This window comes from Lithobates pipiens, unplaced genomic scaffold (assembly GCF_037356315.1).
Source record: "Lithobates pipiens isolate NorthernLeopardFrog02 unplaced genomic scaffold, aLitPip1_a1.2 Scaffold_8, whole genome shotgun sequence".
NCBI classification, from domain to species: domain Eukaryota; kingdom Metazoa; phylum Chordata; class Amphibia; order Anura; family Ranidae; genus Lithobates; species Lithobates pipiens.
The window spans coordinates 495,496,839-495,517,812 of NW_027507903.1; the positions used below are offsets into that span (position 1 = coordinate 495,496,839).

The following is a 20,974-nucleotide window of genomic DNA, read 5'->3' on the forward strand; positions in this document are numbered from 1 at the left end:
TAAATAAGCTGAAGTTAGAAGCTGATTGGCTACCATCCACTGCTGCACCAGATTTTGCACTCTCTGCAGTTTTTTGGTAAATCAACCAAAATATATTTTTTATTTTGCTTGCTAAAAAGTTGACAAAGATAAATAACGACAAATATAATATCAGCAAATATGAAAGTCCAACAAGCAAATCGCAAATATACTCTACCAACTGCACTGCATCTAACAGCGTTTACAGTGTGAACTGGGGAGGAACCACTGCGCTCCTGTTACATGGGTACCATACAGGTTATCAGGTCTAGAGCAGGGACTTCTAGGTTGGCATAATATTATTCAGTATTGTTCATAATACCCTGCAGTCTGTGAGCTTGCTTACATCTATAGCTGGCCATAAGCTATTTGAATCTCAGAGAGTTCCTGATGAACTGGCCAAAATTTGCTGTGTGGATGGCCCTGTTGACCCCCTCCCACCTGACAGCCTATGATTGACAATTCAAAGCACCCAGCCAGAAAATATACAGCTGAACAGTGACTGCATCCAATCAGATGCAGCTGCTGCTAGGGTATTCCGACAGCCACCAGCACTGGCTGTTAGATCACAATAGCCGCAGCGGGAGATCCGTCCATCCATGGTGTTTAGTGTGATTGGAGCAACCTGTTAGATATCTTTTGTTCAGCCTACACTCAATCTATGAATGTATGGCCAGCCTATGAGTGTTGTCATTGCATTGTGATCCAGGTCACTAATAGCACAAGAATCTCAGTGAGCTTCCCATTAACTGGCTTATTCTGTTTTGTCTACGGGTGAATTTATACTGGTGGATGGGTCATAAGGTTTCAAATATTACCAGTGTGACCGTGTCCTGTATGTCATGTCACATGCTTTTGGTATATTTTGCATTGTATTGTTTTTTATCCTCAATAAAGTACATTATACTTTTTCATTGTATTATGCAGTATGTCACTTTATATTTAACAGAGACTTTTGTATTGAGGAAAATTAGTTTTATTGTACTTGAAATAGAAAAAGTGACATGAATGGGATGGAGGTATTCTTCCCTGGAGCAGGAATGTAATTCTTTATGAAATGTATCCTACAGGGCTTTGCAACACGTGAGTCCCAATACGGCTTCAACACACAATGTGCTTTCCCCATAAAGCCACTTAACTCTTGCAGATGTGCAGTTTAGAGGGAACACTCAGCTACTTTTACACTTAAAAAAAAGTCTTGGTTCCATACTATAATGGCTCCCTTCCTTTAGTAAACTGAACATTTATTTTTCCTTCACATTTCTGTGCCTTTACAAGGCTTATTAAACTTTTATTTTCCCTACATAATATTATAGCAGAATGCACATGGGAGCTGGATATAAATACATTTTTGGATAGATAATCAATCTAAGTAAAAGCATATCTAAATCAAAAAATAAAAAAAGTAATATATTGCAGCTTACTAGTCTTTTAAATGAATGGCTGTGTTAGTTTTCTTTTTTTTTTTTCCCCCCTGGTGATCAGTTACACACTTCATGTCTTAGCCCTTGTACACACGGTCGGACATTCCGACAACAAAATCCGTAGGATTTTTTCCGACGGATTTTGTCCAAAACTGGTGTTGCATACACACGGTCGGACAAAATCCGATCGTTCGGAATGTGATGACGTTCGTTCTTTACGACGGGACTACGTTCAGGCTAGTAGCCAATAGCTTTGGTCTCGTAACTTGATCTGAGCATGCGTGGCACTTTGTCCGATTGGAATTCTCTACAAACGATCGGACAAAGTCCGATCGATCATGTTGTCGGAAAATTTTATATCCAGCTCTCAAACTTTGTTGGTCGGAAATTCAGATGGAAAAAGTCAGATGGAGCCCACACACGGTCGGATTATCCGACAACACGGTCCGATCAGACATTCTCCGTCGGAGTTTCTGACCGTGTGTACAAGGGCTTAGGGTGACAATGTTCACTTCACTGTATTTAGAGAGGAGTTGTCACCTTCAAACAGGATGTGTGTTAGGATTACATCTGATATTTGCATGCAAATTTGACACATACAAAATGGATTCAACACATTCAAAAAAAGATTTTACATTGCAAAAATGCAAGTAGTGCTTTTTTTTTTTTGTGTTAACAAGCGTTACAGCGTTTGTTCTCATGTGTTGATGTGTAGCTTTGACACCTGTCAGCCTGCGCTTTGATGTCTTTTGATACTTAAGTTATGTATCCTCTGGACTAAAAAAAAGAATCTGCCTGCATGGGGTTGTGTTTTAATGTGTGTTGATGTGTGCTCGCAACAAGTGTTTTGCAGGTTTTTGGCAGAAAAAATAAATACCGTATTTATCGGTGTATAACGCACACAGGCGTATAACATGCACCCCAATTTTACATTTTCAATAAAGAACTTTGAAGCAAAATTAGGGTCACAGCTCATCAATGCACCCTGCTCAGTGACCATGTGCAGCCTCTACATTGCCCATAAATGCACCCTGCTCAGTGCCCACCTGCAGCCTCTAAATTGCCCATCAATGCACCCTGCTCAGTGCCCATGTGCAGCCTCTAAATTGCCCATCAATGCACTCTGCTTAGTGCCCATGTGCAGCCTCTAAATTTCCCACCAATGCACCCTGCTTGGTGCTCATCTGCAGCCTCTAAATTGCCCATCAATGCACTCTGCTCAGTGCCCATCTGCAGCCTCTACATTGCCCATCAATGCACCCTGCTCAGTGCCCATCTGCAGCCTCTACATTGCCCATCAATACACCCTGCTCAGTGCCCATGTGCAGCCTCTAAATTGCCCATCAATGCACCCTGCTTAGTGCCCATGTGCAGCCTCTAAATTTCCCATCAATGCACCTTGCTCAGTGCCCATCTGCAGCCTCTACATTGCCCATCATTGCACCCTGCTCAGTGCCCACCTGCAGCCTCTAAATTGCCCATCAATGCACCCTGCTCAGTGCCCATGTGCAGCCTCTAAATTGCCCATCAATGCACTCTGCTTAGTGCCCATGTGCAGCCTCTAAATTTCCCACCAATGCACCCTGCTTGGTGCTCATCTGCAGCCTCTAAATTGCCCATCAATGCACCCTGCTCAGTGCCCATCTGCAGCCTCTACATTGCCCATCAATGCACCCTGCTCAGTGCCCATCTGCAGCCTCTACATTGCCCATCAATGCACCCTGCTCAGTGCCCATCTGCAGCCTCTACATTGCCCATCAATACACCCTGCTCAGTGCCCATGTGCAGCCTCTAAATTGCCCACCAATGCACCCTGCTCAGTGCTCATCTTCAGCCTCTAAATTGCCCATCAATGCACCTTGCTCAGTGCCCATCTGCAGCCTCTACATTGCCCATCATTGCACCCTGCTCAGTGCCCATCTGCAGCCTATAAATTGCCCATCAATGCACCCTGCTTAGTGCCCATGTGCAGCCATTAAATTGACCAACAATGCAGCCTGTTCGGTGCCCATCTGCAGCCTCACCTTTCCCATCATTGCAGCCTCGCCAGTGTTGGATTATCCCTGCTGTCACTGAGGGAAGAGGAGGAGCGAGTACCGCTGAATTACACAGAGCTGCAATCTCCTGTGTACCCAGTGCTCCATCACTCACATCCATGCCTCCTGGCCCTGCTCATATGATAGACAGAACAGTGGCCCAATGTGGGCCAGGAGGCATGGCTGTGAGTGATGGAGTGCGGGGTACACAGAAGATCACGGCTCTAAGTAATTCAGCGGCGCTCGCTCCTCTTCCCTCAGAGACAGGCGGGATCGGAGTATAACACGCACCCACGATGTTCCCCTGATTTTAAGGGGAAAAAAAGTGTGTGTTACACACTGATAAATACAGTAATCCCTGCCATTGGTCCTGTGGTATACTGGGTTAGACAGTAAAATGGACCACTTGTTCCTTTTACTGTTTTAATATTCAAGTGTATCCAATGTAACTGATAACAGTCAGCCTAGGAAGAGACCATAGGATGTTTATTAACTTGCAGGATTTTTGGCAGGATCAACGGGTATTTTTCTTCTCTTATGGAGCAGGTAAAACAAAACACTTTCAATGGTATACTTAAAGGAGAAGTACAGCCAAAGCTTTGGCTGTACTTCTCCTTTGGCTCGCAGGAGTGCAGTTCGTTCCGCACTCTTGTGACCTGTTTTCAGCAGACAGCGGGCTGAAGTGGTCACAGAGCCGGTCCAGGCTGTGGAAAGATTAAGACAATATGGTCGGGATCCACCCACAACCCTGGACCAGGACTTGGCTTAACCTCTCAGTGAACCCTGAGAACTTAGTGATCGGTGGTGTCTTAAGAGTTGGTGGCTCCCATACTTCTCTTTTAACAGACCAAAAGGGAGCAAATTAAAGAAGTTCATAGTTAGGGCTTACACATACTATAGTTTCAATTCCTTCCCCTAAAAACACAGCGCCCTGCAGTTTCTGTTTTACGTAACCCAATGCATTGCACCTCAGACATATGAAAAGGTCTGACTGATTTGTATGACAGTTCTATGTTGGATGTGATGTGACCCAAACTTTACTCTTAGGTTCTGTTCACATGTATGGTACATTTTAAAATGTTTACACTAGACGATTCTGGAAGATTGATTGCAAATACAGCAAACAAGTCAGCACCTTTGCTGAGCATCCTCAAGACATCAGTCCATGGAAGTCCTCTGTGTCTACAACTCCTTATTGCCAGCACATTGGTCATGTGACCTGACACCACAGTGCTGCAGAATTGTTCCAGGAATCCCTTATTCAAGTAGATTTTATTTATTAGAGGTACTTACGCTGAGCAAAATTATAAAGAAAAAACACTTTTGTGTTTGCCCTTATGTATCACGAGCGGAACTCTAAGATCTACGACTTTTTCTATGTACACAAAAGGCCTATTTCTCTCAAATATTGTTTACAAATCTAAATCTGTGTTAGTGAGCACTACTCCTTTGCCGAGATAATCCATCCACCTCACAGGTGTGGCATATCAAGATGCTGATTAGACACAGGTGTGCCATAGGCTGGCCACAATAAAAGGCCACTCTAAAATGTGCAGTTTTACTGTATTGGGGGGTCCGAAAACCAGTCAGTATCTGGTGTGACCACCATTTGCCTCATGCAGTGCAGCACATCTCCTTTGCATAGAGTTGATGAGGTTGTTGATTGTGGCCTGTGGAATGTTGGTCCATTCCTCTTCAATGGCTGTGCGACATTGCTGGACATTGGCAGGAATTAGAACATGCTGTCGTATACGCCGATCCAGAGCATACCAAACATGCTCAATGGGTGACATGTCTGAGTATGCTGCCCATGCAAGAACTGGGATGTGTTCAGCTTCCAGGAATTGTGTACAGATCCTTGCAACAGGGGGCCATGCATTATGCTAAAACATGGGGTGATGGTTGTGGATGAATGGCACAACAATGGGCCTCGGAATCTCGTCACGTTATCTCTGTGCATTCAAAATGCCATCAATAAAATGCACCTGTGTTCGTTTTCCATAGTATACGCCTGCCCATACTATAACCCCACCACCGTGGGCCACTCGATCCACAACATTGACATCAGCAAACCACTCACACACACACACACACACAACGCCATACACACTGTCTGTCATCTGCCCAGTACAGTGAAAACCGGGATTCATCCATGAAGAGAACACCTCTTCAAAGCGCTAGACGCCACAGAATGTGAGCATTTGCCCACTCAAGTCGGTTACGACTACGAACTGCAGTGAGGTTGAGACCCTGATGAGGACGATGAGCATGCAGATGAGCTTCCCTGAGACAGTTTCTGACAGTTTGTGCAGAAATTCTTTGGTTATGCAAACCGATTGTTGCAGCAGCTGTCCGGGTGGCTGGTCTCAGATAATCTTGGAGGTGAACATGCTGGATGTTGAGGTCCTGGGCTGGTGTGGTTACACGTGGTCTGCAGTTGTGAGGCCGATTGGATGCACTGAAACGCCTTTGAAGACGGCTTATGGTAGAGAAATGAGCATTCAATTCAAGGGCAACAGCTCTGGTGGACATTCCTGCAGTCAGCATGCCAATTGCATGCTCCCTCAAAACTTGCGACATCTGTGGCATTGTGCTGTGTGATAAAACTGCACATTTTTAGAGTGGCCTTTTATTAAGGCACACCTGTGCAATAATCATGCTGTTTAATCAGCATCTTGATATGCCACACCTGTGAGGTGGATGGATTATCTCGGCAAAGGAGAAGTGCTCACTAACACAGATTAAGACAGATTTGTGAACAATATTTGAGAGAAAGGGGCCTTGTGTACATAGAAAAAGTTGTAGATCCTTGAGTTCAGCTGTTCAGCTCATGATAAATAGGTGCAAATACAAAAGTGTTGTGTTTATAATTTTGCTCAGTGTATATAGCGCTGTCAATTTATACAGGACTTTACATGTATATTGTACATTCACATCAGTGCCCTCAAGGAGCTTACAATCTAAGGTCTCTAACTCACATTCATGTATACACACACATACTAGGGCATGTTTTTGGGGTGTAGGAGGAAACCCACACAGGCACAGGGAGAACATACAAACTCCAGGCAGGTAGTGTTATGGTTGGGATTCGAATTGATGATCCTAGTGCTGCTAAGCAGAAGTGCTAACCACTTAACCCCCGTGCTGCTCGTAGATTTAAGCCCTAACTGGATGACATTAAGGGGTTGGTTTACTAAAGGCAAAGAGACTGGGCACTCTGTAAGAGCAGTTGCTCCAGAGTTTAGTAAATGAGAGAAAGCTCTGCTGACTTCCATGTAATTGATTAAATCAACCCCTTAGTTTGCTAAAGAACTTCATAACAAACAATTGCCTTTTTAAATGCTGTTTTCACCTTTTTATCTTTTTTTTTTTTTTGCATTAGTGCTGCTGCTTTCTTGCTTCCTTTTTTAGCCACTTCCTATCTACATTCACTTTCTCCAGCATTAGCTGCACATCATTGATCTGTAAAAGTTTTCTAGTAGTGACAACAGTGGACCATGCCTGAGCTGTGGACATTGGCACGGCTGCTTGTAGTCCCCACCAGGGGGGCATGTGACAATGCAGGAGCACAACTGGAAGACAGTTGTCACTAAGGATGAGCTCAGGCGTGTTCACACAGCCCATGTACAGAGCCTGCCAGGAAGTTGCGCAGCGCTGCGCTAATCACAGGCAGTGAGACATTGCCCCGATGTGCGGCTGCAGAGATCGGGAAATGTCTCACTGCCTGTGATTAGCGCGGCGCAGTGCCGACTTCCTGGCGGGCTCTGTACCTGGGCTGTGTGAAGACGCCGGAGCTCATCCTTAGTTGTCACCTTATTAAAGGAAGTGCTTAAACAGGGACCTTTGTGTAAGGAATCATCAGGTATTATTTTAACGAATGCTGCAAATTAAAAAAAAACTGAAAAAGATGCTAACCAATTCATTGCATGGGTTTAGATGTTTATAAAAATATCCAAACTTTTTCCGCTCTGGACCGAATAATGTATGCCAGTTTAGCGCCCTAATTACAACGTGCCATAGGTATTGCTTTCATCAGAGCCTAATCACACAGGTGTTTTGCTTTGTGACGGAACCCCTTTAAAGGCAACCATAACATTTCAATGTCATTTTTTTTAGTTCTAATTGACACACAGGGTGCTTAAAGCGCATCGGTTGCCATTGCGACAACGCAGGGGCTCTGCTCCCATCCCCTGGCAGAAGGAGCTGTTGTTTTGAACTTGAGAGCCTGCTTTTTTAATCATACAGCTAAAGAGTCCCCTTTCCAAAGCACATTCTCTCTCTCCCCTACATGGAAACATGCAGCCAGCACAGGCACACCCCCTCTAGGAGGATGAGGTCATTGGATTCACTCCCCAGGGTTGGACGGAGAGGCGGTCACACTCCACCAGAAAAAAAAAGGGCTGTTATAAACCTGCACTGTGCAAGCTGCTAAATCAGTGGTACTAGGTTTAGCAGTGAGTCCAGGAGGCCCTACAGCAGCTGAGCTCAGCCTTGTATCTGAAAGAGAGGAATTGTGAACGCAGCACCATGTCTGTCCTGGCTAACATCGCTCTGCTAACACTTGTGCTGGTTATCGGCGACTTTTTCGACTCAGCTGAGAGCTGCACATGCGCCCCGAGCCACCCCCAGGATGCCTTCTGTAACTCTGATATTGGTAGGTACTGCTTGCTGTAATGTGTTTTCATTTAGCAGCCAACATATAAAAAAATAATTATCGGGTACTTTGCTCTGCTTTGGCTGCTGAGTCGCTTTTTTGTGTCTCAGAGGACGGCAGCAAACTGTGATTCCAAATTGGATTATAAAATGCTTTATTAAGAAAAATATTTAAATATGCTGATTTAATACCCTAGAATGGTACTAAAAATAGCAAGAAGGTAATAAGGATGAGCAAAGTGATTTCTGTGAAATTGAGTTACCAATATTGCCTAAGGCGAAATTTTGGCAAAATTTGCCTCTAATTGACTCCATGGCATTTTGTCTTAAGGTTAGCAAAATGAAGTTGCCTGTTAATGAACATTTGCCAAAATGTGTTAAAGTCAACTAGAAGTTCCCATAAGTTTGCAGCAAACTCCATTTCGCTTCAATCACGTCGCTCATTCTTATTCATGAAAGAGCTGTTGTAGTGAAGTTGGCTGATGTCCAAGACCAGAATGAACATCCAGGGACAAATGTCACATCAATATGAACTCTCCCCGGAAATTAGGGGTCAGCTGATGGCCAGGAGAACCTAATAAAGTAAAGAATTATGTGCAAAGTGTAGTAAGCCATAGCAGGCAATTAGATCTCATGTTGTGATTGCTTGGCATGGCTTTGCACTTTATTTTCTTTGCAATGCTTCACTAAAAATCCATGTGTTTGAAAAAATATTTCTTGAATCTTAGAGGAGTGGTAAAATCACCAGACCATTATTGAGAGGCACATATTAGGGCGAAAAGTGGAGCATATCATGGTTGTGGTAAGGAAGGGTGCTGATGTATCATCATTTTGGGAAGGGGGGTGGGTGCTGGTGTATTATCACTTCTGAAATAAGGGGCATAAGTTTATTACCATTTCTGTATGGTGGGGTGCTAGTGTATCACCATTATTGGAAGGAGGGGTGATGGTGTATCACAACTGCTGAAAAGATGGGTGCTGAAAAGGAGTACTGGTGCATCACCATTTCTGCACAGAAGAGTGCAGGTGTATCACCATTGCTGGAAGGAGGGGTGATACATTGCCAGTGCTGGAAAGAGAGGTGGTGGTCTATCACCATTGCTGGGAGGGGGGGGACTGGTTTATCACCATTTCTATAATAAGGGGTGCTGGTGTATTACCATTGCTGGAATGAGGGGTGCTGGTGTATCACCATTGCTGGGAGGGGGATTTGGTGTATCCCCATTGCTGGGATGAGGGGTGCTGGTGTATTACCATTGCTGGAAGTAGTGCTGCTGGAGTATCCCCGTTGTTGGGAGGAAGGGTGCTGAAAGGAGGGATGCTGGTGTATTCTAATTGCCGGAAGGAGGGGTGCTGGGGAAAGGAGGGGTTCTGGTGTATTACAGTTGTTGAAAGGCAGGGTGCTGGTATATCCCCATTTCTGGAAGGATAGGTGCTGGTGTGTCCCCATTGCTAAAAGGAGGGGTGCGGGTGTATTACCATTGCTGGATTTAGGGGTGCTGGTATATCCCTACTGCTAGAAGGAGGGGTGCGGGTGTATTACCATTGCTGGATTTAGGGGTGCTGGTATATCCCTATTGCTAGAAGGAGGGGTGCTGGTGTATTCCCATTGCTGAAAGGATGGTTGCTCGTGTATCACCATTGCTAGAAGGAAAGGAGGGGGGGGGGGGTGCTGGTGTATCACTGTTACTGCAACAGAGCCATACTTTATCAAAAGATATCTTCAATCAATGAACTCCTGAAGCAATTTATTGATGTTATAGGCTATTAGAATCTGGTGTGGCGAGCTTCTACTGGACAAGGGCATGGCTCTGGAAACATTAGAAAGGCAAAAAGGAGTGAATAGAATGGAAGGTTCTAGTGCACTTTGCAGACTGTGGAAAGACTTTTAGCTGAAGTTCTGCTAACTCCTGTGTGACAGACGGAGTGTGGCGGAGCAGCAGGCGCACTGATAGTCATCAAAACATTTCTTGTGCCCTTCCCATGGCCCTGTGCATAGAGTTTCATAGGACTCCCCTCATGGAAGCTGGGATTACCGACGGCCTCTTGTTTGGGGCAATTTATCTTAAATGTATCCACATCAAATGTATCGGTTTGTCCTCAGAACTTCCTAATGTATGTTCATGTTTTGGAAACAATGAGTAAAAAGATAACAATATCTGCAACAGCTTGTTAGAACCTCAAACGTTTGTGATGTGTGGAATTGCTATGAATTTTCTGGCTTCAAATCTGGGCAATTTTAGTTTTTAGGGCATTTGTATGATTCTCTATGGCTAGTGGGGTCAAATTGATGGTCATTTTCAACTGTAGCGATGAGAATTTATAGGAGCCGGTTGGAAAATGTTTGGAGACACATTGGGATTGATTTACTAAAACTTGAGAGCACAAAATCTGGTGCAGCTGTGCATGGTAGCCAATCAGCTTAAATCTTCAGCTTGTACAGTTAGGCTTTTACAAAAAAAAAAGCTGGAAGCTGATTGGTTTCTATGCAGAGCTGCACCAGATTTTATACGCTCCAGTTTTAGTAAACCAACCCCATTGGTTGTACAGACTCACCTGCACAGCTAAGTTTGACAGGTACACAGGGATGGGTGAAATGTCTGCGTTGGGGCTGTCTACCCGCCCCTGTGTACCTGTCAAATCTGGCTGTACAGCCGCTTCATCTCCATTCATTTATATAGGCTGCCTGCGTGCAGCTCAGCGCTACTCCAAGATGATCAATGGCTCTTCACACTGTAAGGGGCTGAGCTGAGCTCCCGTGTGAATGAAGCTTGAGACTTTGGGGTTGATTTAATAAAGGCAAATAGACTGTGTGCTTTGCAAAATTTAGCTGCTCCAGAGCTTAGTAAATGAGGTAAAGTGTACTGCAAAAAATACCCGATCACGTGCAAGAAAAATAAAAAAGCTGCATTTTTGCTTGCACATGATTGGATGATGGAAGTCAGCAGAGCTTCTGCTCATTTACTAAGCTCTGGAGCAACTGCACTTGCAGAGTGAAACTGCACTTTGTAAAGTGAACAGTCTATTTATTTGGCTTTAATAAATTAACCTCATTACGTCACTGACCATGAACTAACTTACTTGCCAGGAGTCCTTCTCTTAGGCCTGTCCTGCGTGCTGATGAAGGAGGATTGACATGACAAACAGACAGCTAACACTGCAGGTTGCTAATAGTTAACATTCCAAAGGATGGAGTTCTGTTCATTGCTGTCTGAGTGGGCTGAAGCTGAACAGAGATGTCTGTGGGTACCCTGATGGAGATATTTTTTTCCCGGCTGCGTTGAGCCTACACTGTACATGAAAATAGTTGTTGACACGATGCCCAGTGTGGATTCTTCTCAGGCTTCCAGCAAGAAGGGAACATTTCACATACGGATTTCACTTTGTTGTATAGCTTATTAGATCAATCATAATTCCCAGCATTTGTGTATTCATAGCTCCCAACTATCCCTGATTTCGAGGGACTGTGCCTGATTTGGAACAATGTCCCTCTGTCCCTCTTTCCTCCTCATTTGTCCCTCATTTTTATCTGATCCATATAGATGTATATAAAATGCACTTTTTATCTTTTGAAAAGTGTTTCTCAGTGCTAAACCTTTCATCCAATTTCTAAATTGCTGCATTTGTAAATTTTAAAAGCCATTGTAAAGGAATAGTAGTGTTAAAAAAAAAAAAAAGCCCTTATAGATTTAATTAAACTTTTTTGGGTTAATTCTCCTTTAAGGGGGTGTGACAGGGGACGTGCCCTATGCCTTATGTCCTATAGGCCTATGTCAGTGATGGCGAACCTTGGCACCCCAGATGTTTTGGAACTACATTTCCCATGGTGCTCAACCACACTGAAGAGTGCATCAGCATCATGGGAAATGTAGTTTGAAAACATCTGGGGTGCCAAGGTTCGCCATCACTGGCCTATGTCCTATGCCTAGGTTTGCTAGTAGGTGTCTCTCATTTCCATATCAAAATATTGGGAGGTATGGTGTATTTGTGAAGGTGGTTATATAGAAAACCATCCAATTGCAGGCACAATCTCATCGTCCTCCAATTGGCCATGGTTTGTGATGTCCAGGTTTAATTGTGTTCCTTTAAATATTCAATGCAACCACTGATGTTCTTGCATAACCCACTCAGATTTAAAGGGACTGAACCAATGCTTGATAAACTGGTATATAGACTTTCTTGCAGTATATTGCAAAGAAAAAGCATCATAAAGCTATTCTGTGTAAGTGGAAATTATACTAACTGGGCACTGTGGGCAGAGTTGATGACCTATCAGTATCTTGCTGCTCCTTTACTGTCCATTTAGCACTCTTTGGGAGGGGAGGTGATACCACTTAGAGAGAAAGTGGCGTCGCCTTCCTGGCTATGCTATCTGGCTGAGGTATATGAATCGCAAAAATGGCTGGAAAGAAATATAAAGTTAAGATGAATAAAGCTATTTTCTAGTTGCTGTTCTCTACATCTCATTAGAGAAAGGTTACCTTAAATAAAAATGGAATACTTGTCTGTCCTGACATGAAACCTCTGCAGATTTATGGTGGCCAACAAATCTTCTTCTCATAGTGTTAGATACCTGGTCTCCTTTTGCTTGTTATCGTTCCATGTGCTGGTCCTTATGTCATTATCGTCTCCTGTAGTGACATCAGGGCCAACAGCACAGAGGGGGACAAGGTACCCGGACACGACCAGTAAAAGGTTCCTAAGCCACTTTTCAAAACGGCCTATATTGGCAGAGCGTATGACAGGTAACTATTAACAACCTCTGTTCATAGAGGCAGGTTTTGAAACATTATTTAGAAAGGAAATAAGAAAAAATAGGAAGTAGAGAAATTAAAGTGGAAGTAAAGGCAAAACCTAACAAACTCTAAACCTACTCTCAGCCAAATTCTAAGCCTATTCTATCTAGCCCTGTTAAGAAGAAAATCGCTATACTTACCTGTTCTGCAGCTACTCAGCTCTAATCCCAGGCTGAGCTGTCAGTGGTGGCTTGAGTGTGTAGGTGTGTGTAGGAGAGGCAGCCGACAACTGAAGACACATAGTAAGTCTATGGGTGATGTCCCTTCCCAACCGTTGTCGGCTTTCTCCCGCACACACAGAGGGCTCTGCTGGAGACCGGAACAGAGTGGCTGCATAACAGGTAAGTACAGAGATTTTGTCTTTACAAGGCTAGATAGATGAGGCTTAGAATGTGTCTGAGGGTAAGTTTAGAGTTAGTTAAGTGTTTAGCTAGGAGTCTTCTTGAAGAAAACCCCTTTAAAGCCCCAGTCTTGCACATTTGCCAGGTAGGCTCTCCTAACTTACATGCTTATTAAGAATTTGCACAATCAATCACAAGAGACATTAATTTCTGTTATCATAAAACACCTGATCGGCTTGACCAATAACCCATACCCTGAAATACTTTGCTGTACAATACTAAGATCCTGCACAACAAAACCTTCCAAGGACATTCTAACAACACACTCCGAGGACTTTTCCAATAACATCTCAAAGTAATGTTTAATTCTGACAATGCCAAGCACAGAAGCAGATCAATGCTGGTGTGGTCAGTTAGCATCTCAATGTTTCCTCACGAGATACAAAATGCTGTGCCAGTGCATGGTGTTCCTGTATCTCCCACCACCATCACCACCAATCGCAACATGCCTGTAACAATGTCACCCTGATGAAACAAATATGGGATGCAAACTAAGAACTTATGCCTAATGCATGTCATAACTGTCTGACCCTTCATAAGCATCTGCCCCTTGCTATATAGAAGAATGAGCATCAAGAAGGCTCTGCAGTCACCTGAACTTATAGTATACAGTAAACGCTCCTTGTATTACTAGATGTTGTGGTTCTAGTGCATTCACATACTGAAGCATATCATTTTCTTTATCACTGTTACCTGTTTACGTTGCAGAATGGCCTTTTTATATATTTTTTTAATTTAGTGAGCGTCACTTAAACTATGATAACATAGACTTTCCTAATGGGTCACTTTACATAAAAAAACGCCAATTATATTTGGGTAACACAAAGCCAGTCACATGCCAGTCTGGTAAGTACAGATTTTCAGCAGCTGAAGAGTAGGCTCTAGTTGTACTGTGTTCATAGCAGATGCTTGTGTATTACATGCCACTTGGTGGACACATTGTACATATGTTGTGAAGGACCCCAGGTCAATAACTATGGAAAATGGCATCTCCTAAACCTCTCAGCTGAATCTCATGAAATATAAATAACTCTACGTGTGTGGGTAGCCTAGCCCCTCCAGTTGGCTCCTAGGTTCCACCAAGTGGCTCCTTAATTCTGCGAGAATGTGTCAGGCACTCAGTTAATGCAAGACTGAGACTTAATGATCGGCTCCAGTGAGCTGAGATGCTCAGCCACCTCTCCCTACTTATTGATCTGTGTAATTTTAAGGTGTACTTCCCACGTCCTCTGACTTGGCTGGGAAGCTCTTTAATTATCCTCTGCGGTGAAATCCTGGATATCCCCACAACAAAGTTCTCCAGACAAAAGCAGCTACTTAAAGGAAGACGTTGTAGAAGACTTCCAATGGGATGTGAAAGAATGTGTATTTTGATCACTCACTTCCTTCGTGGCCTCACTGCAGTTTCTTTACAGCCTCGAAACCTGCAGTTGTGGCAGCCACAAATTCACAAATGACTTGCAGATACAAAGAAACGAGCACAGAGCTGACAAATATGGTGTACAAATGTGTTTGTGAGTGCCTCTGGCAAATGCATTGTGGGACATTTTATTGAGAGTCAGGAGCCAAACTGTTTTATGATTTCAATCCCCAGTTGCTCACCATGCACTTGACTTTGTCTGCCTTGTGCTCATACACATTTTTTTTTTTTTTTAATCCCAACACACTGCACATGCCTTTTTTTAAAGGTGCAGATAGTGCAAAAGGGTGCAGGGGCATTAAAACTCACGTTGTGATGCATGTGAATCTCATAATGGGCCGCCTTACTGCCACACATGTAAGATAGCGGAGAGGGCTCAATGGGCCATCAAGGATAAGTGTACTTGACGCAAAGTGTACCTATCCTTTGTGACACCAAACCAAATGTATACTTGCCTACATCTGACCTGAATCTGCTGATATGACACCACATTTTCTTGTAGGATTTAACCTACAAGACCTTCCAGGCCATAAAGGTAATGTAGCATCAGATGTATTTTTATCATGTCTAGAGCCTATAAGCTAAGTAATATCTCAGGGCAACACTTCCATTTATTTATTACCTCTCACAGAGATCACAGTACTCACACTGACAATGCCTTCTTCTGCTTTTCTCTCCAGAAGAACGGAACCATGTTTCTCCAGGCATGATCTGGGGTCACCATCTCCTTCCTGGATTGAGATGCTGGCTTTGAGATGTCGCAATCACATAAATTATAGTGCCTGCTGCAGTCTCTCACCTTGTGACTAACTACAGAGCTTGTGATTCAGTCTGATCACTGGAGGAGATTGAGGAAATGTTTCCTCCTGCCTGCAGTAGACTGGTGACATAATCATAAAGTTACTTTGCCAGAGCTCAGAATTGTACTTTTCTGAAAATTAGCCAGAAAGTTAAAGCGGAGCTCCACCCAAAAGGGGAAGCTCCGCTTATTTGCCTCCTCCCCCTCCGTTGCCACATTTGGCACCTTTCGAGGGAGAAGTGGTGAGCCGGTACCTGTACCTGGTTTTGACAGGTAACCGCTTCCACTTCCAGCTGATTTCGCAGTGGCAAACTCATCCAGAAGTTCCGCCTCCTCCTCTTTCCCCCGCAGCTGGGCCATTCACAAAGCGCAGAGTGCGTTGTGCATGCTCAGTGGGTTCCCCTTACCCAAGATGGGGGTGGCAGCACCCAAAAGCCAACTGAAAAATCGGCTCAGGTGAAGACACCATTGGATTTGTGGACAGGTAAGTGTCCTAATATTAAAAGTCAGCAGCTACAGTATTTGTAGCTGCTGACTTTTAATTTTTTTTCTGAAGGAGCCTAAAGCTCCTCTTGAATTATGAAAGCTATAAAATGCTGTATGGTGCACGTTTAAATAATATAATATATATATATACACACGTGATATACCTTTTTATATTTCACAATAGGTACAGAACACTGGTTAAAGTTTTGCAGGATAAGGGTTCTGTGAAATATGAAAAAATAAAATACTGAACACATCCCAGTAAGGGTGCTAGAAGTTCTGGGTGGTCTTCATATATAAGTGGTGAATGAGAACAGGCTTCTGTAGGTTTATTAAAAAGACTTTGCTGACAGCTGAGGTTTACAGTGTAAACAGATGGACATGACAACAGGTGCTCAATGCTCATCCATGGTGGCACATTTGGCTACTTGCATCTGAGAACTGCTATATTTTTAATTTCGTTCTTGGGCACTCAGCAGTATTTTTAGCACAATCGTATCATGCTTGTCAAATAATGATAGTATAGTTGTCTTTATAATATTGGATTTATGTTCAGTTTAATGTATAATAATAGTAATGTGAATCAGTGCTTTGTACATACAAGGGTTAGGTTTAGTGGTTGTATTCAAGATAGTTGTTTTTTTGTGTGCTTGAGGCACATTGCATTAGGAAGTCCATCCAAAATGAATGGGCTATCAATGCAGTTGAAGGCACAAAAAAAGTATGCAAATATAGGAAATGCAAAGGAGTTATGCTTTATATATGTGTATAGTCGTGCAGTATACATTAAATATGTGTTGCAGTGCACTATAGAGGTGCATTGAGAACTTTGCGTTGCAATGGACCACAACCAGGAGTTGCGGTATCATGATTTATAATGTGGGTCTTGACATGCATTATAACTCCTGTTATGGTGTAAATAAGCATTTTGGATTCAGAACATCACGTTTAAAGCTGCAGCAGTTCACATTTTTGGGTTTTACCACTCAATTCGATTTGGGTGTTCAATGTTTTGCATGCAAAAGCACCATTCCAATTTTGTCAGGGATAAAATGTAGTGTTGCACTTTTGTTGCATCCAAGTTCACATACCTTGGAACTTTTGGAAATTGGAATTATTAAGATTATGGCAGAGGGCAGAGCCTATTTGGGTTCATTGCTATAATGCACAGTAAAAGGGTGCATCAGTGAAGTTGCACCTTAACACAGAATTGACTGCAATTTGGATGGCAGTCCCAATACACCTAGTGAGCATAACAAGATGCAAGTCCCTTTTTTTTGTTCACAAACTTTTTTTATTGGAAAACATTTTACATAAATATGTTGTGAGCTGCAATGGAAAAAATTGGTGCAGGTAAAAAAAATTCTTGTGTGTGTTGAAACGCGTTGTCAGCCCATTTAAAATGAACAGGCTGCAAACGCCGCATTTCAAAGCATGGTGAGTTAATCCAACACATGAAGCTCCCAAAGCTAAAACACCAGGATAAGTATATTTATTTTCAGATGAGTCTAGTCACATTTGAAAATAGTATGAAGTGGTGTCACGTACCTGGTTGGAGAGCCCAAATGTGCAGGGAGCGGCGCCTCGTAAGCCTCCGGCTCGAGAGCCCCTGGAGATGGAGACAGGGATTCAGGAGTCCGGAGGACACAAGTGCCAGGCCAGATAGCAGATAGCAGGCACAGCCGGAACAGGTAGTAGACTGGAACGGTAGGCACAACCAGCGCTGGGCGCCGGGCGGGAACTGCTGGACAGCTGGCACAGGTGGACAGGCAGGAACCACAGAAGAAGTCAGTGCTGGACTTCAGGTAGACAGGCAGGCGTGGTCAGAGGCGAGCCGGGTCGGCAACTATCAGGCAGCAGAGGTACAGAGCAGAAGGCAGAAGCGTGGTCAATCAGGCAAAGGGTCGGAGGCAGGCGGCAAACAGGCAAGGTCAAGGAACAGGCCGGGTACTGTATCAGGAACACACACACAGGAACAGGTAGCAGAGGTCTCAGGAACGCTGTAGACAGGACAGCACTGTGGAGCAGGAGCTGATCCCTTAAATAGGCTGTTGGGCGCCAAGAACGGTCGCACGGTACGTTTGCGTACCCCCGCGGGTAACCGTGCTCCCGTTCGTGACCCCGCGTACCCGCGTAGCCCGTTCGGCTTGTCGCGCACCCGCGTGCGCCCGCTCGTGTCAACGCGCACCCGCGTGCGCCTGTTGGGGACTACATGCACTCGCGTGCGTTCGTTTGCGCCAACCCGCGTCCGAGGGCACCGACGATCCCCTTGTACAGGAAACCTGCGGGTAAGTCTCCTTGGTACGATCGGGAAAGTGGAACGACCGTGACAAGTGGTCCTAAAAGTGTTGCTCTAAAAGGCTGTGCAACTTCCCTCTTTAGCTACAATATATATTGGTAAGACTGCATTGAGCCAAAGGAGAGGGCGGTGCACTAATCATTAAATTCACCAATCTGGATTTCACATACGCTGATTGCAGATCCTTCAGAAGATGACAGATGTGCCGACGGTTATAGTCAGTGGGTCATCCAGCTGCACACAATGAATGCCAAAATAAAATCAGTTGCTTGGAGCAGGCTGGGTGTGTCCCCATAAGTGACTTTTAAAGTAAAAATGTTGGTATTTGACTCAAATTTACCTTCACGGGGCTAAACGTCAACTAAGTGTTGCTGAAACCTCTTCAGACTTGTAAAAGTCCATCCACACCCACTGCTGTGTCTGGGCCCTGCAAATATACAACCTGGAATGTTTTACAATGCCCACTGCCAATATATCACACCCACGGGGCACCAAGGGGTTACAAAATTAGGGTTTGGCTGGAGGGAAATTGAAAGTTAGCCTTGGCAGGTACAAAAGGTGACTTTAAAACCGACTACGCCATGAATGTGAGAACTTCCAGACCAGCTGTAATGTTAGTGTCTCTGTACATAAACTGGGCACTGTTACCCATCACCGTCGCTGACGAGTGAACAGACAGTGAGAACTTTGGCACCATACATGACGATTTACATGCTGCGCCCGTGTGAGTAATGTTCTCGCTTTATTCTCAACTCACGTTGGGTAAACGGAGAGTAGGTAATGGGAATTCCAAAATAAACAAACCACAGTGCATTACATTATAACTGTTTTCTTGTTATTAAAGTAGACCCATGCCCAAAGGAAAAAATTACCTATATGGCCCAGTCTGCCGATAGTAATAACACAGCATTTGTATTTCATAAATAAAAAAAAAAAAAAAAAAAAAGCCCCCCCCCCCCCCCCGGGATAATCTCTGCCAATGGATCCTTTGATTTTCAACTTTCTTCAGCAGGGTGACTATGTTGTTTGGTCTGCAGTGAAATCACAGCAGCATTGCCACCCTGCGGATATGAAGTTACTTAAAGCCCAATTCCAGCTAAAGCAGATACAGGAGTAATGTTTAAACTCTTACTGTTTTGCTGGACCATTTAGTCTGCATTTAAATGTGGAAAAATAATGCAAATAAAATATATTTGAATTATTTATCATTATAAGCAGGGCTTTTTTTTTTCTCAGAGAATAGGTGCAAGAACTTCCCTTTTCACCCCTTTTCTCCACCCCCTACCCACCTCCGAGCATCATTCCTTGGTTCCATCCCCCTACCAACCTCCCAGTACTGTCCCTTTTTAGACAATACAGAACCAAGTAGTATAGTATAAGTATTTTGTGGTGCCAATTAAATTGTAAGAAATTTGGAATTAGGAATTAGGACAGTGCCATTGACAATTGCAGCCGATTTCACATGTCAAAATGCTCCAGTGTGAACCAGGGCTCAGGGTTCCTAATCCAGGGTTCCATGGCACTCTAGGGTTCCTCCAGAGGTTTCTAGGGGTTTCTTGAGCTAGCAGCAATTTCTGCCTCTTGGATAAGTTCCCATTGATACCATTGCTCTTTTTAGCTATCTGTAAGGGGGAATTCTTCCCAATGATCACAAATGTACGGAGCATTCTTCCCACTGACCATCACACTAATGTATCATGGGGTGTAGATATGGCAATTTTTACCAGGGTTCCCTGAGATTGGAAAGTTATGTTAAGGGTTCCTCCATGTTGAAAAGAAAAGGTTGTTTCAATTGCTATGAGTTACGATTGTAATTAAATAAGCTGATTGACCCCACTCCATCAGCCAATGAGAGAATGGATAGATGTAGCTCTACTACACAAAACCAATGTTGATGCATCATTGCTATTTTTTTGCCACGTTAGAAAAATCTAAAGGAATGGTTGTATTTTATCTTCTCACATTTCTGATTTCCAATGATGCAAGTTTGTATTTGTGTTACTAATACTATATATTTCTACATTCTGAGCACTGGGTTTCTATGCTGTCCTCCTCCGAATTCTATTATCACACAAAGCGATGGGGGAGAGAACACGAACATTTCTGCTGTGGTTCTTTTTTTATTTTAGGTAGTAATGTGTCTGTTTTTCTGATCTGGATTTCTCCTTTAAGAAGTCGAGCTCTCCCTGCGCACACCCCCCACACTCCCCTCGTGCAAGGGGTGTGCACATGGAAAGTTCAGGAATGAGCTTGGATAGGGAGAGGGGACCTTAGCGTATTGGCTGAGAGGCGCACACCCCGACCACAGATGTGAATACATTGTGCAATATGCCTTTCTGGCCAATTTCATGTACGCTGCCTCCCAAAATCTGCCTATACTGTGTGTGATATATAAAATATATTTATATTGTAAAGTAGGTAATGTCTGACTGCTGGAGTGGGCAGGTGATGAAACAATATGCTTATTCTTCAAAAATAATCCATATACATCTACGTTTTAATGGCCTTATAATCTATTTTGCATGAAATCGTTCCTCACCCCTGGTTCACACTTGTCATTAACTGCAATGGAACCCTTCTAATCAGTGCGACTCAAGGTTCCTGCACGATTTTAGGTGCGACTTCGATATGACTTGCATTGA

At 43.7% G+C, this 20,974-nt stretch overlaps 2 protein-coding genes across 3 annotated transcripts in view; one reads left to right on the plus strand and one right to left on the minus strand.

Annotated features, from left to right (window-relative positions):
• SYN3 (synapsin III) overlaps positions 1 to 20,974 on the minus strand; it is a 600,616-nt gene that overhangs the window by 223,975 nt on the left and 355,667 nt on the right. The gene's annotated exons all lie outside the window — the stretch shown is intronic.
• The window catches only part of TIMP3 (TIMP metallopeptidase inhibitor 3), a 71,367-nt gene continuing 58,288 nt past the window's right edge, over positions 7,896 to 20,974 (plus strand). Inside the window, exon 1 of the mRNA XM_077469155.1 lies at positions 7,896 to 8,132. Coding sequence (XP_077325281.1) covers positions 8,006 to 8,132 — 127 coding nt within the window. The 5' untranslated portion in view covers positions 7,896 to 8,005. The remainder of the gene's footprint in view (positions 8,133 to 20,974) is intronic.